At 40.5% G+C, this 15,990-nt stretch overlaps 1 protein-coding gene across 1 annotated transcript in view; it reads right to left on the bottom strand.

The window, feature by feature from the left end:
* Positions 1-15,990, bottom strand: part of ELP1 (elongator acetyltransferase complex subunit 1) — a 56,213-nt gene that overhangs the window by 24,983 nt on the left and 15,240 nt on the right. Inside the window, exons 10-26 of the mRNA XM_065879817.1 lie at positions 15,627-15,857; positions 14,265-14,435; positions 13,370-13,469; positions 11,435-11,617; positions 9,128-9,234; positions 8,483-8,586; positions 6,992-7,045; positions 6,794-6,899; positions 5,830-5,945; positions 5,389-5,462; positions 4,566-4,644; positions 4,385-4,464; positions 2,685-2,822; positions 2,490-2,575; positions 1,827-1,975; positions 1,128-1,251; positions 107-204 (exon numbers count right to left, since the gene is read on the bottom strand). Coding sequence (XP_065735889.1) covers positions 107-204; positions 1,128-1,251; positions 1,827-1,975; positions 2,490-2,575; positions 2,685-2,822; positions 4,385-4,464; positions 4,566-4,644; positions 5,389-5,462; positions 5,830-5,945; positions 6,794-6,899; positions 6,992-7,045; positions 8,483-8,586; positions 9,128-9,234; positions 11,435-11,617; positions 13,370-13,469; positions 14,265-14,435; positions 15,627-15,857 — 2,000 coding nt within the window. The remainder of the gene's footprint in view (positions 1-106; positions 205-1,127; positions 1,252-1,826; positions 1,976-2,489; positions 2,576-2,684; positions 2,823-4,384; positions 4,465-4,565; positions 4,645-5,388; positions 5,463-5,829; positions 5,946-6,793; positions 6,900-6,991; positions 7,046-8,482; positions 8,587-9,127; positions 9,235-11,434; positions 11,618-13,369; positions 13,470-14,264; positions 14,436-15,626; positions 15,858-15,990) is intronic.

Here is a 15,990-nt window from a genome sequence, read left to right as displayed (position 1 = left end):
ATAAACCTTGAAACCAAGGACAGTGTCAGGGACTCCAGGAGCCTCTTCCTTCTCCAACTAAAGCACAAAGCAAAATCAGGAGAGCCTCATTTCACATGCTACACACCTTGTACTGCTGCGAGTTTGGTGGATATAACTTCAGAGCTTCGTTATACAAGTTTTTATCTTTTATTAAGTTTAAGCATTCTGGGAAGTACTCCGGTCCTACAGGAATAAGATTCATACACACACAAGCTTGAGACTTGGGAAGCATAATGGATTTCATTTCTACCAATGGTCCCTACATAAAATCAACAAGGGACCTTTTTAAGACCTGCATAATTAGAGTATCTGGAGAACGGGAATGCAGGAGTGTGAGCTTTAATGAGCACCACTGCAGATTCTGAGGTATGAGAGGCACCAGTTGGAATGAGAGTTCTACTTAAAAGGAATTTTACACTACCTCTGATGAATGACCATCCAGCCCAGTGTTTGCTCAGCCTCCTTAGTAAGAATCACCTGGGGAGCTTATTAACCATACACACGCCTGAGTCCCGTCCCAGCCCAGCTGAACCAGATCCTCCAAGGAAGCCAGAAGCTGAATGCTTAACAAGCACCCCAGGTGACTCTTCCTTGTCCCCGTCTCAGCCCTTAGGAAAGAGTCATAACTGCTGAAGCGTGAGGCTCCAGTACTGGTCAGGGATGGGGTGAAGCACAACACCCGGCATCGTGCTGCTTCGACTCCACATCACTGCCAGTCAAAACTGTGTCAGGGCACTGCCAGTAGGCATGGCCACTCAGACAAGCTGGGTTTCCTTCAGGTGTCTGCAAACACCACGAGAAGAGTGAGTTATCAACCAATTTTGATTTTAAGACACTGAAGTGAATTTCGAGGATGATCACTCTTGACTCAGAAGCATCTGCTCTATCTTCTTAGCTATGGAGCTCCTCCCGTTCATTCAAAGACATCTGCTTTACCCTCAGCTTTTCAAAACATATGATAAAAATAAGGTGCGCGTACGTAATTGTTAACATTTTCAGGTGTGGAAATTGAAATCAGTCTGTCTAACATTTGATTGCAATTTATACCCTCCCTAGTTCCAAAGAATATTTGAAGCAGAAATAAACATACTAACCCTCACACTTACCACATTTGCTGAGGTGGCCAATGGCTTTTTCATACCGTTTCAAATATTTGTCTATAGTGAACCGCTGATAATTCATTTCCATTTTCTTAAGTGTATTTAGAAACGGAAGGTATTCTTTGGGATCCTAAAAATTAAAAAAAAAATTTTTTTAAAGGACAATTTTATTGCTCATGATTATATTACTTATAAAAATAAGCATATAATAATTATAGCAATGAAACGAAAGCTACATCATTTTTAAAATATGTAGTGTATTCATATATTAATTATATATAAAACCAAACTACATAAAACCACTTTTGGTAAAAATGCCTTAACATATGGGCATATTGTCCAGGTTCCCAATTTGCACTGGTAAAAGAAGCTACATGATAGAACTCGACTGGAATATGAATCATTTGTTATATTTCCTTTATAAGAGAAGAATTTGTTCACACTTAATGCCTATAAGCTTAAAAATAACCCAGTAATTTTATTTCGATTGCTCAACCTAGCAATCAAAACACTTTGGTAAGCCCAGAACAGCAACAGAGAATGAGCTTGGAAGTATGGGTCCTGGAGACTAACAGTTCTGCCTCGAGGCCTGTCCTCACAGCCTTAACATCAGACCAAACACTGCAGTGTCAGGAGCACTGTTTCATACTACCATGTTCGCATAAACAAAAATAAGAAGTATGTCTAAGTAGTAACTCCACATACCTTCTGTGACTTCTCAGCTACCATGAGGACCAAATCAAAGTTATAGGTCCCAAGAGAATGATCATATAATTCATTAACATCTACAAGAAGCAGCAAATACTTCAGGGCCTCTTCAGCACTCACAGCATCAGGAACAGGTGCAGCACTTCCTATCAGCGTGTAAGAAAACAAAACAGAACAAAACCATTTGGGGAAAAAACCCACACACCTAGCAACATAACCAAAAAGACAAAGTAATGCGTTTTTCTGGCAGAACTGGACACCAGATGAATATATTCTTTTGACTTTTTTTTTTTGTGTGTGGTACGCGGGCCTCTCACTGTTGTGGCCTCTCCCGTTGCGGAGCACAGGCTCAGTGGCCATGGCTCACGGGCCCAGCCACTCCATGGCATGTGGGATCTTCCCAGACCGGGGCACGAACCTGCGTCCCCTGCACCGGCAGGTGGACTCTCAACCACTGCACCACCAGGGAAGCCCTGACTCTTGTACAAGCTTTATAGGGCAGCATTCAAAGAAATGGACCCAGGTTTTAAAATGGAGACGAAAAAGCCACACGCCAAATCAGTGATGTGACCCTGGTCCTGGTCAGTGTGATCTCCAGAAGACCAAAGACCCGATGTCAGTCGAGGCCCCGATACACACACTCTGTCAGCATGTCTCTACCTTGAAGCTCGTGTACCTTCTGCAGCACAATTTCCAGTTCTGGGGTGGTTTTTTTCACGTGAGAGGTGAGTATTGATAGGCAGTACCTGAAGTAATAAGTGAAGTACACCAGAATAAGAAAGATGAGCAAGCTGAAGAGAAACAACTACACACTTCTGTTACTCAAAAGATGCCAACTAACGACAGCACACGTACTTGTGAGGATTTATGTTCTCCATGGCTGCTCTCATAGCATCGCAGATAAGGTCTACTTTTTTCCCATCAGGATCGCTGGACAGCTGGACAGTGCTGGTAACTGGTGGAGGGTACATGGTTTTTGTAACATCTTCTTCCCTGAGAACAAGTGTGTATTACAAGGTCACTAACTGAACATATGTCCCAGCTATCAAACTACTAACATATATGTTGGAGTGCCGATGAGATAATAAATAAAAAATGGCTTTTGGAAGAGTTTAATTTTAAAAATATTCATATATGGTGAAAAATGGAAAAACTTGCTGAGAAAATGGAAACATATCCACAGAAGACTCGTATGTTAATGTTTACAGATGTTACATTCATATAGCCCCAAACTGGGTACGGTCCAGCTGTCCACCCACAGGAGATTGAAGAAATAAACTGCAGTATGTTTACACTATGGCATACTACTCAGCAATAAAAAGGAATAAACTAGTGATACATGCAAAAACACGGATGAATCTCAAGATAGTATACTATATGATTCATTTATATAAAGTTCTTGAACAGGCAAAACTGATCTACAGTGAAAAACTCAAAAAAGCAGTTGCCAAGAGGGTGAGGACAAAGAATAAATGAGAAGGGATTTGGGGGAACTTTCTGAGATGAAGGAAATGTTCTCTATCTTGATAGGGGTCAAGATTACATGGAAGTATACCTTTGTCAAAACTCAGTGAATGGTACACTTATAATCTGTGCATTTCATTACATATAAATTTGACATGCGGGGGGACCCCATACACAAAGAATATGCTCTAGTTAATGTTATGCAAGGTGAAGTACTGACAGGTAAAGTGGACGGATGCCTGTAATTACCTCGAAATTTGTCTAAAGATGAAGGGTGGGGACTTCCCTGGTGGCGCAGTGGTTAAGAGTCCGCCTGCTAATGCAGGGGACACAGGTTTGAGCCCTGGTCTGGGAAGATCCCACATGCCACGGAGCAACTAAGCCCGTGCGCCACAACTACTGAGCCTGCGCTCTCTAGCCCGTGAGCCACAACTACTGAGCCCACATGCCACAACTACTGAAGCCTGCGTGCCTAGAGCCTGTGCTCTCCAACAAGAGAAGCCACCACAATGAGAAGCCTGTGCACCACAACGAAGAGTAGCCCCCGCTCACCACAACTAGAGAAAGCCCACATGCAGCAATGAAGACCCAATGCAGGCAAAAATAAATTAATTTTTTTAAAAAGTGCATTAGGAAAAAAAAAAAAAGAATGGTGGATGGACACATGGGAAATAGTGATAAAGCAAATACAGGAAAATATGAACTATAGAATCTAGGTGCTGGTACAGGATGCTCACTGGACAATTTTCTCAACTTTTCTATATGTTTAAAATTTTTCATTAAAAGGTTAGAAAAAAATTAAAATAGTTAGAAAAAAGTCATCGCAGAAAAAGACACCATTTATTTCAATTAATAGTTTTTTATGTACACCTAAAATTAAAGTCAAATAATAATTCTAAATGACATCTTTTAAAGTCTTAGTTTTAAAAAGGGAAAAGATTGAAAATCCAGTACATGTGGCATCTAAGAGTTAGAGATTAAAAAAATTATATTGGAAAGTAATTTTTCTCCTCTATTTATCTGTCTGATTTCCTTAACCAGAAGAGAGAAAATTATGCATGTGATACTCATGAATTATTCAAAATACTTACTTCAATTCTGTGAAAAACAGATTAATATGATTTACAGAGTCTATCTGTCTTATGAAGGTTTCCACATTTTCAAGAAACACCTACCCAAGAAAAGAATAAAAAAAGGTAAAACATTTTAGTTCAGATCATCTTAGTTCAAGTCTATGGTAAGCTATGATAAATATCAGATTTAGAATGTTACCTTAGGGTTATGATCATGAATCAGATTGAGATTAATTCTCAGTTTTCTCATGCATTCAAATGCTTCTTTAAACATTAGCCTGTGAAGAGACAGAAAATGGACAGAGAGGGCATTTCACAAAAAGTAAGCTCCCTGGACTCAGCATATTTTCATAATGATATAAACCAGTTAAAATTAAGACTATAGCCCAACTACTACTGGAATTCTACTCTGAAATCATAGAATGAAAAAAATCAGGGACCAGATTCATCTACCATCCTAAAAGGTGTGATTTAGTCATCATGGCCGGTTGAGAACTATATCCACACACACGCACACAAGAAAATCATTATGGAACTTAGAGCTACTTTCTTTTTTAACAAAATGTTAGTAAACATCTTTCCAATATAAAGTTTCCCCCAAATTCAGAGATTCAAACAATGGATCATTTCCTTCACAACAGTGGCTCAGGCATTTTTGGGTCACAGGCCTTTTTATAAGTCTGCTGAAAGCCTTGGGCCTTCTAGCAAGAGAAATACACATAGACACAGGATGGTGTAAAAATTCCCCGGGTTCATAGGCCATCTAAAGCCTGTATCGTTCCCCTTAGGCTAGGAAGCCCTGTTTCGTACAATGAGCCTCATGATCCCTTCTGCTAGGAATGTTTATTACACCACACGATATAAGAATCAAAGTGTGAAAAAAAGAGAGCCTCTGAGAACCTGATTGAAGATATATGTAATGAAAGATTTAAAGACTTTTAAGTTTTAAAAATCTTAAATACTTGCTGTCTTCACACATAAGTCATAACAATAAGCTAACTACTCATATACATGGTACTTACTTGTCCAACCACTTCCGAATTTGAGCTAAAACCAGGGCTCGATGATGAACAACTTCTAAGTTTCCCCTTGGCATCTTAAAATAAATAAATCAAATCAATAACATTTTTAACTAAATAGAAAAAAATTAAATACCCAGGATATACAATTTTACCTAACTCTTAGAGAACTAACACAACACTGTAAAATGAGCATTATCTTTGGCAAAATTTAGTTATGCTCAAAATTTATTTTGATTTTTAAGAGAAGTTTCCCTCTTAGCCTTACGGGGCAGAACCTGTATTAACACTCCTTTGTATAAAGCTAACAGAGAACTTAGCAAAGAAAGGCTTATAATAACTTAACAAAAATGATAAGACAGCTTAAAATATAATCCACAAGAATTCTGTTTGGTATTTATTGTCAAATGACTATCAGAAACATAGCCTGAAAAATCAGCTTACCTGTAATATAAGCTTTGTGTCCTGGGGCACAACAGTGACAATGCGTGAACCCCTCTCCACCTTCCGCAGAGATTCCCCATTAGACACATGGCTGCTGCTCAGACCTGCCTGTAATGCTAAAGACACCATAGGCTAAGCCTTAAGAATCACTGTCAGGACAAGCCACTCTCCACTAACCACAGCTGAAACTGCATGTTATCCAAAGTAGAAGGAAGCCATTAACAACTAAGCCGTACTGCTCTCTTACTCAGCCTCAAGACCATTAGCCCCTCTGATAAACAATCTTATCCCAGAATTTTGTGCTCTCACAGAGCCCTCATGCACATGCCCATACACAACGTCTCAACTGATATGGAAAACACAGGGAGGACTGGGCACCTTCTCTCTGTCTTAGTGTACTGATAAAGCTACGATTGTATCAGTGAAAGATTCCCTGTTTCCAAGTTATCAATAGAAGCAAAGAAAATAAGTGGGCTTTTTCTTTTTCATAAGAAAATTGTGTGCGTGCGCACACATACACGCTGGGCGGGGGGACGTGGAGCACAGAAAAAAATGCAGCCGATTTCCTACGAGCCATGAGATGGAGTCCTTCAGATATACAATGGAGGGTTGCCACAGTGAGAAAAGGAAGATTACAAAGAAGATTGAGCATATTGCCAGTTTGGTGCCTACATGGTAATTCAAAGTAAAATATTAGTTATATTAAAAAATTTCCTGAAAATTGTTTTTTTTACCTTAGGATGTGCTGCTTAAGGAAGGACCTCCTTCTCTTTGCTAACTGATGTGGAGTGATTCAACTGAGATATCATGTTGCGATCAGGGGCTAAGTAAATGAACTTGAGAAGTTTTCTCCAGTCTAGGACTCCACGATAAAAAGCCAAAGTATGCAACAATCTTAAGTCATCAAGACTTAAGAACTTATTAGAACAGGGACTACTTTCTATTTTATACACTGAAAACTTACTTTTCAATGATGCATCTCTCAGGCAAAAACACTGGCAAGTATGGGAATGAGTTGTCAACAATAAAAACTCATCATATACTGCAAATGATGTGATATTTGAAGCAACCTACAAAAGGTCAGGGAGGCAAAGGGGAGAGTTAGCTATATTACTTGGAGCCAAGACTGAAAAAGATCCAGTATCAGAACAAGCCTTGATACCTCAGTGTCATTGATGAAAAAGCGACATCTATCAGTCAGACCGAGGACACATTCCTACAAAGAAATAAAATATGAAATTACAAACAATTCTAACCAAACTAGTTAAACCAAACTTTTCTATTACATGGTTCCATTGCCCTATGATTTCACATCTAGGTCCTTGTAACGGGGACTGAAGATGCCTAAGATGTGGTCGGTCCAGTGCAAAGTGTGCTATGACGCCATCCAGTGCATCAGCAAGCCCCGCCATTTCCATCTCCTATGCATGTCTCAAACGTATCACTTTTTGGCCCCTCACTGCCTCCACTCACAGCCACTTCCACTCTCCTCCCTTTCAACCTACTCTCTACTGGGCAGCCAGGATAACCTTTCAAACCATGAAGCACATCACACTACTCCCTGATTAAAATCATCAATTTCCAATCTATGTTAAATGAGCAAAGCCACACTCTTTCCCACGGCCTATCACTAAGGACTAGCCATTGCTTCCGTTAGGTTCCTTGAGTAAGCTGAGCTCTTCTAAGCTCACAGTATGGATAGTTCCTCCTCCCTGGAACTCTCCCTTTCTTAGAGATAGAGCTTTCTTTTTCTTCACATCTCAGCACATACACCACCACCTCCTAGAGGCTTTCCCAGACCACCAAAAGTTGGTCTCCCCATCCTCACAGCTACCATCCTCTAACTAGCCTCAAACACTTCTCTATTCTCTACCATTACACCCTGCTCATTTACTTCATTCTATCAGAAGGGACAGCCATACCCGTATTGATAGATTAAAAATTCCAGAAGGGCAGGGACTAGTCAGCTGTTTGGTTTTGTAACCACTGTATCTACCACCGGCCACAATTATAGGCATTCTAATATTTGATGAATGATAACCTACTGAATACTAGTTTCAAGATTACATTTCTGGGGGCTTCCCTGGTGGCGCAGTGGTTGAGAGTCCACCTGCCGATGCAGGGGACACGGGTTCGTGCCCCGGTCTGGGAAGATCCCACATGCCGCGGAGCGGCTGGGCCCGTGAGCCATGGCCGCTGAGCCTGCGCGTCCGGAGCCTGTCCTCCGCAACGGGAGAGGCCACAACAGTGAGAGGCCCGCGTAACGCATTAAAAAAAAAAAAAAAAAAAAAAAAAAAAAAAAAAAAAAGATTACATTTCTGTTGTCCCCAAAAGTTACTTATAAACTAACTTTGAATGTTTTGTACAAATGGGGATAAACGTCTGCCAATTGCATTTTTCTGTTTTTGAATTTATACTTCCAAGGAAAGGAATCAACTAACTACTACATGCAATCTCTTAATCCCATTTCAGAAATTTAGAGGCTGAGGCTCAGGAAAATTCTCATTGTTGAGAGTGAGTAACTTCTCATTGTTGCCTTGAGATTTATTGGACACTCAGGTCCACCTCCAAAGTACACACTCTTTCTACTTAATGCTATCAGTTCCTGGGTCACTGCTCTAAGTGGTAAGTTTTTCTGCCTGTGTTTACTTACCTCTCCTCCAACCATGGCCAGTTCGGTCTGTGTGCACGGATAAGGAAATCGAACAGGAAATCCACCAGGGTTCTTCCATGGTTCAACAGCCAGAGAGGGTGATTCTGCAGGATTGGCAGATGAGGTTTACCAAGAGCTGATCCGCTCTTTGTTAAAAAAAACTGTTACATTAATACTTGCTAAAATACTTAACATGCAATTTAAATCACTTTCCAAATGTGTTTTGGAAACTCAGTAAAGTACTCCAGTTCATTACAAGAGAAAATACAGGGAGAACACACCAGCTGATTCTACTCTATAGATTAGGGTTTTTCAGGGTAGTTAAAAGACCTAATAATCACGGCAACACTGATAAGATACAAGTATATGTACTCAAGAATTAAATATCTACGTAAGTCATAAACATGCTTTCCTTTTTTTTTTTTTGTGGTACGCGGGCCTCTCACTGCTGTGGCCCCTCCCACCGTGGAGCATAGGCTCCGGACGCGCAGGCTCAGCGGCCATGGCTCACGGGCCCAGCCGCTCTGCGGCATGTGGGATCATCCCGGACCAGGGCACGTACCCGTGTCCCCTACATCGGCAGGCGGACTCTCAACCACTGCGCCACCAGGGAAGCCCCCGCTTTCCTAACATTTTGATACTCACCCCAAAGGTACTTAAGTATCTGACCACCAGCCACCTGCAGTGCTACTGACTTGGTCTTGGAGTTGCAACACAGACTGATTATGACCCCATCCACTGTCACAGATGAACTGACAAGAGTAAAATAAAAAACAAAGGAAGTGAAGGAGGTGTGAACAGACTGACTGTTTTTCTCAAAAGTAGTGACATTTCATTGATTTTGCAAAACAGAAAAAGAAGCAATTTTCCTTTGGTGCTGCACTGCCTACTTCAATATAACATAAACATAATAAATGCACACACATACGTATATACACACTAATAGATAAACTATTGCAAGCGCAAGCCCAAGTAAAGCAATTACCTGTCACATGACATTTTCCACAATGTCAGTAAGTAGGTGTCTACATTGTGAGGTCATCACTCCTATTCTGGCAGCAACTTTATATAACTTATTGCAACTTATTTCAATTTATTGCATTAAATAAAGCAGTGAATCTGTGGGAAAGTAAGCACGCTTAATACCTATATTGCTATTATATTCATTCATAGAAATCTGTGGGTCTCCCTTAATGGGAAGAGAGGAATCTGTTATTGCCATTATATTTTTTCCTGAGTCAATGAACCAAGAGTAGACATGTCTTAAAGGAAGTGGAAGAGGTATGATAAAAGCAAATGGTGCCAATGCTAACATTTATTCAAAGAGTTTTAAACAAATCTACAAAAACCCCCAAGATGCCACAAATTTGGGGAGGATAAGTTATCTGAGAAGTTAAAGGAATAGACTCTGGAGGTGCAATGGCTGGGACTGGATCCTGGCTCCACCTGCGTTATCTCAGGCAAGTTACTTAAACTGCTCTGTGCCTCAGCTGTCTCAGCTGTTAAATGAGGGCGCCAACAGTACATACTTCAGAGAGGTGTTGTGAGAAATAAGTGAGTTAATATAGGAAAAGCACTTAAAAGGGTACCTTTTACAAAGCACAAGCTATAGTAAATGTAAGGTATAAGCTAATTGGGGGACTATATATTTGTCAAAGACATTAACATTTTGTATGAACAAAATAGCCTTTTTTGAGAAACAAAAGTCAAAGCAGCAGAAATATATTTTAAATGACTTCTCACTTCCTTTATAGCAAATGAGATGACCGCATTTACCTTCTACAAGATAATGATAAAAAATTTCAAATTTTTATTAGTAGAAACATGCATAATTTAGGCATTTCTAATGTAAATTGCTCTGTTTTCCAAAGGAAGCCCCTGTTAAGTCTGCATGCAGCTAGAACATATTCTGCATCCAGACATATGCACAAAACCTTTAAAAATGTGAAGCATTACTGGGACTTCCCTGGGGGTCCAGCGGTTAAGACTCCATGCTCCCAATGCAGGGAGCCCGGGTTGGATCCCTGGGTGGGGAACTAGATCCCACATGATGCAACTAAAAAAGATCCTGCGTGCCACAACTAAGACCTGGCGCAGCCAAAATAAATCATAAATAAATATTTTTTTAAAAATACGAAGCAGTATCTTTCAAAGATTAGTTAATGACTGCATTTGGAATATGCTTCATGTATACAATAAAGAAAGGTTCCTAATTTTGCAACAACTGTTTTCAGAATTTAAACCTAACCAGCAGAACTTTAATTACATGTGAATCTGGGGATTACTATCAATGTATGCCGAAGGTGCCGAGTTTTGGAAACCTGAGGATTTCTCGGAGCTGTCCACACAACGCTATCTGGTGCACGACAGGGCTTGCGATACAGAAAACAACATTCATTAATGAAACCTGTTACGTGACAAAGATGCAGTCGGGAATCAAAATGAAACTCAGGGCCAGGGAGCTATGAAATTTTAGCAAAGAAAAACAGAAAAGGCTTTCTAGTAATAAATGCAATCAAGTGCCAAACAAAATGTATAGGAGGCTGGAAGAAGTATTTTGAAGTCACTAAATCAAAATGAAGTGCATATATATAGATCTCATAGTCGATTTTAATAACTAACAAGGGTAATTAGAGTGGCTAATTCTCATAGGCTAATAATTACTCTGCTGGAATATAAGGTGAATGAAAATTTTTAACACACCTTAAAAATGTTTTGCCTCATCTCTTGGCATTTGTGCTATTTTTCACCACTTCTTGATGTATTTTAGTCTATATTTTGACATGACTAAAAACTAGACTTAACCCTCTTGCTAAGTATGTCTAAAAAGGAAGCCACTGCCCCTCAACCCTGCTCACTGGAAGTAAAAAAAAAAAAAAGTCCCATGCTCATAAAAGAAGCCTAACTCTATCTGCTTATTAACACATGGAATACAGCGAATTGTTGGAATACCTAATGTTGAGCTGTCCCTGCTCGTCATCCATCGCAGAAGGGGCCACAGTCAGATGGTGAATGACAGACTGCGGGCTGGACTGACTGTGGCTCACAGCCAGGAAAACGTCTTCCTGAACCCAGGTGAGAAGGCCGAGCTTCAGTGGGTTTACTTCTTCATCTTCACTGTTCTCAAACTGAATTCTGTTTTAAACATCGAAGAATTTTCAAAACATGAATAAAACTTTAACATCACCGAGATTTTCCTGAATGAAGGATGAACCATTTTATATATAGTCAACTCCTAATTATTTGGAGGGACAAAACCTGAGGTAATGCCCAACACCAGAAAATCCAAAAATAATGCTTGCCTGGCTTAAGAATACATTTTTCTAGTATTTAAAATTAACTATCTTATACTCTGAGATCTTTAGATTTGAAGAGAACATTTCAAGAAACTGACTACACAAGAAAAACTGACTGCCCCAGGCCCTACATTAACAAACCCCAGCAGTCTTCCATTGTTACCATTCACCAGCATTCAAACCAGGCTTCAGCAGATGTTTAGGTCTCAGCTGAACGGATCCTAAGCATCTCGAATCAAAATGACTAATTCGTTTGGGAGATGACTTCTTTGCCGCTAATGCCTTCCTCCTGTAGCATTCAGACACTGGAGGAGGGCCTGTTTTTACTACTTCACGTGGGAACTCACAATGGCTCCTTCCTGCCTTTCAGCTCAAGCAGCAGATCCTCGGCACCCACTGAAGCTGAGTCACTAGTCTGATCTTCCTCCTCAACCAGCTCTCCCTGGACTCAGTCTCTTCACTGCATTCAGCCCCACGCAGGAGCATTCCTGCCTCGGGTTCTCACTGACACTCTTCTGTCCACCACACTTAACATTCTCAATCCTTTGGCAATCCTAAACCTATCTCTTTTTCAAGATTCAAGGTAAGTTATTTATGCCCTTCATGAAATCTTCTCTAACTGACTTAGAGCTACCCTTCTCACAATTTTTTAAAAAATGAAACTATATTCTCAATTTCCCCATGCTTTCTAGTTTGCCTTAAATCTGTCCTCTAAACGTTCAAGTCTGTGAAATGAAATAATCCATGTACATGCTCTTTGAAAAACTACTAAGCATTATATAGACAGCTCCCAAATCATACACAGGTAGGAAATATAGTCATTAAATACATTGCATATATTGGCATTTAAGAAACATTTTGTGATATTCAGTTATTTGCTCATTATTCCCATTAATTTAGAAATAAATGCGCCCAGGAGACAAAGTACTGCGTTAGTTAAGAACATGGGCTTATTAAATAGAACACAGTCAAATTCTGGGTTCTCACAGAGATGGACTTATAATTAATAATGTGGCTTCTGGGTCATTTTACAATGCCTGTAGTGCACCTGAGGTATTCAATTACATCCAACCGTTTGTAGTACTGTTTCAATAGGAACATGCATTCTGATTTGCAACACGAGAGCCTCAAAACAGCAACCAAAAGTTCTGCATTGTAGGATGAGACAAACTAGAGACTGCATGAGGTCAGCCGCACATTAACAATGTAACAATTAACATTAACAATGTAACAATTAACAATGTACGTATCCTCATTTGTGTAAGCAAATGCACTCTGCTCTACCATCTGCATCTCCATCTTTCCCATGGGATTTTCCCTGTTGAAAATCCCCCCAGGGATGTTGGGGGAATGGGTTCTAAGTCAGCCTAAGACTTATGCTCCATTGCCACCCATCAGCATATATGATATTCAGATATATAGGTAACTGACTTCTCCAACCAGGCTGTAAAACCAGGACCAAGGTGTTGTATCCACTTCTTGTTCCACTGAGCAACAGGCACGGGATAAGATAATAACAGCTGGCTGAATTTAGGACTAAATGCTGGCTGCTTCTGTGCCCAGAGGTCCAAGGCAACTAAGAACAACCTACTTGTAGCTCTTGTCCAGATGAGGTGTTCTAAGAGAAATTTTAAATCCATTTCCACCCACAGCTCCCAGTTTCACCGTAGAGTCTATGTTTGGACTATCACCTAGGGAAAAAAAATGCAAATACTATCATAGTAAACTACAAACATTTTTCCTGATACAAAGGATATGGGGTTCTGCATTTAATGGGCTCTAGCAGGTAATCCACTTTACAAATAAAGCAATCTAGAAAATAACCACATCTCAACCTCTTTCTTAAATTAAATTTCTGCCTACTTTTCAGGCTAAGAATTCAAAACTTATTTGAAAACAAGGCTACCACTGCCATGAGCCAGTATAACCTACGATACAACCATAGAATTCACAAATTTCAGGTTCTTCAAGTATAGCAGGAAAGCAACTAGAAACTGGCAGCAATGGGACTGTGGAAAGACAACTAGATTAGACGCTAAAACACCTAAGTAGAGGTCCTTGTCCTTTCTTGCTCAAGCAGACTGCAAACCCTCCGGCATGCTGTTACCTCATCTATAAAACAGAAAAACTCCACCTCTGACACAGCTCCTAAAAAGCTGTGAGATCAACTGAAAATATGTGCAATGGCAATGTTAAGGATGTAATGAGATACTACGTTCTTTCTAGGGTTGAGAATTATTCTTAAATAACTAACCCTTCAAATTCAACAAAGCAAAAGGAATTGTTCTTATTAGCCAGAGTAGGATTGAACACCCCCCACAAACACAGACAAAACCCTGCAAGTCAATTAAACATCACAGTAAGAATGATATTAATTATAAACTTCAAAATTTTTGGAAGCCCTAGAGCTAATGCAACACCAAACTAATTTGCTTTGATGTAGGAGATTTGATTCAGAACATCCTGATAACAGTTTTTGAACATACCACATTTATAAACAGAAATCTGGTTACTGGCATCGAGGACAGCGAGGTCATTGCTCTTTTTAGGGTGTGCCGAGAACATGATTTGATTTACAGGGTGTGGGAGCAGCAGTCGGTAGGTGCACATGGGAGGCGGAACCACACTCTGCCGGAAGACTGTCACCAATACCCTGTCTGCACGCGAGAGAGAAAGAGGATGAGACACATGGATGTTCAATTCGTAAAACAACGCATCTGAACAGCACAGTACCAGATGTAAGCAAATGCACTCTGCTCTACCATCTGCATCTCCATCTTTCCCATGGGATTTTCCATGGTGGAAAATATTAATAATGGTGGTAGAAAATATACAGCGATTCTTAAAAGTAACTGTTGGTGTTTTTATCATGAATAAGCTTAAATACACTGTAGAGGAGGGAAGTAAGTGTCAGAGCTCTGTCTATATCTGGCTATTGTCACCTCCAGGCCTATAGCAGTCCATCTCGGGGCTTGGAGTTTCAGGTGCCAGGGATTAGGGCAAGCAGGCCAAAAGGTCAGAGTTCTAGCTTTAAACCTGGGCCTGCAACCAAGCCAGAATAAACCAAAATCCTTAAAGCACTTCCCTGTGCATGGATCTGGTAATAAGGCATATGTGCTTAAGTCCTCTATATAGAACATATGATTGTAAAATCAGTATTATGATCACGACATAGAACATAAATTAGTACATCAACTCACGTTACAACCTTAGAAGCAAGTTTTCCTTTAGGTCATCAGCAATAAATAAACTGTCATTCAGGAAAGACTGACTTTCCCTAGTTTCTTTCCCCTCGCTAAACAAAAACCCTCAACCTAATTAAAAAACACCAATCCAATCCGAGTACTAGGCAAATGTCTGTAACTTGAACTGAAGATACTGGAAAGGTATATAATTAGCAAGCAAATTATATATATAAATTAAATATATATCAAAAAATAAAGCAACATAATGGAGTGGTGTGAGGGTCAATGCAACTCTATGTCAGGGCACAAAGACAAGGCTGACACACCAACGCCAGAAGCCTACTGTTGTCTTCCTCTCCACCCAGGGTCAGAAACGTCAATGTCTTCAAAGCCCAGACAAGTAAATGTGTAAAGGCCATGGTTGTAGTAGAAAAGGGAGTTGAGGGAGGCAGGGGGAGAGGAGAGACCATGGTTCTCAGGGGAGTACACGCCTCACCTAAGGGCGTTCCCATTCAATCGAAACCAAAACAAGTAAAAACAAACCAAACAACCAGAATAATCAATCAAATAAAAATCCTGCACTGTTTCAGTCAAACTACCACATCTGCAGGCTCCTGGCTCAGGCCCCCTGCGGGCCCAAGGACACACTTTCCAGCTCCTTACTTCCATCAACAACAGCCACATTTGCCATGTCACTTAAATTCTCTCCTGAGCTCCGGTCAGTCGTCCAGTGCCAGTCATAGCAGAGGTAATGCCAGCCTTGACAGAGAACATGCAGCCGGTATGGGGTCACCGGGTCCCACATCAGAGACACAATCTTGCTCTTCCCACAGGTGCTGAAGGGCAGGCTTTGCTTGAGATACCAGTGATAGTTTCCAACAGTCCAGAGCTGAACTGCAGGGGAAAAGGAAAAGGAGGCCATCAGAGGCAGGGGTCTGAGGACCAGACTTCGTACCGCTTGCTAGAGAGGGATGAGGACACCCTTTTCTTTTTCAAATGACCCTTTCTGCTCAGCCTCTTCATTAAG

This window comes from Phocoena phocoena, chromosome 6, assembly GCF_963924675.1.
Source record: "Phocoena phocoena chromosome 6, mPhoPho1.1, whole genome shotgun sequence".
In the NCBI taxonomy this organism is placed as follows: domain Eukaryota; kingdom Metazoa; phylum Chordata; class Mammalia; order Artiodactyla; family Phocoenidae; genus Phocoena; species Phocoena phocoena.
Note: the sequence above shows the minus strand (reverse complement) of the source record. Positions and strands in the feature narration are given on the sequence as shown.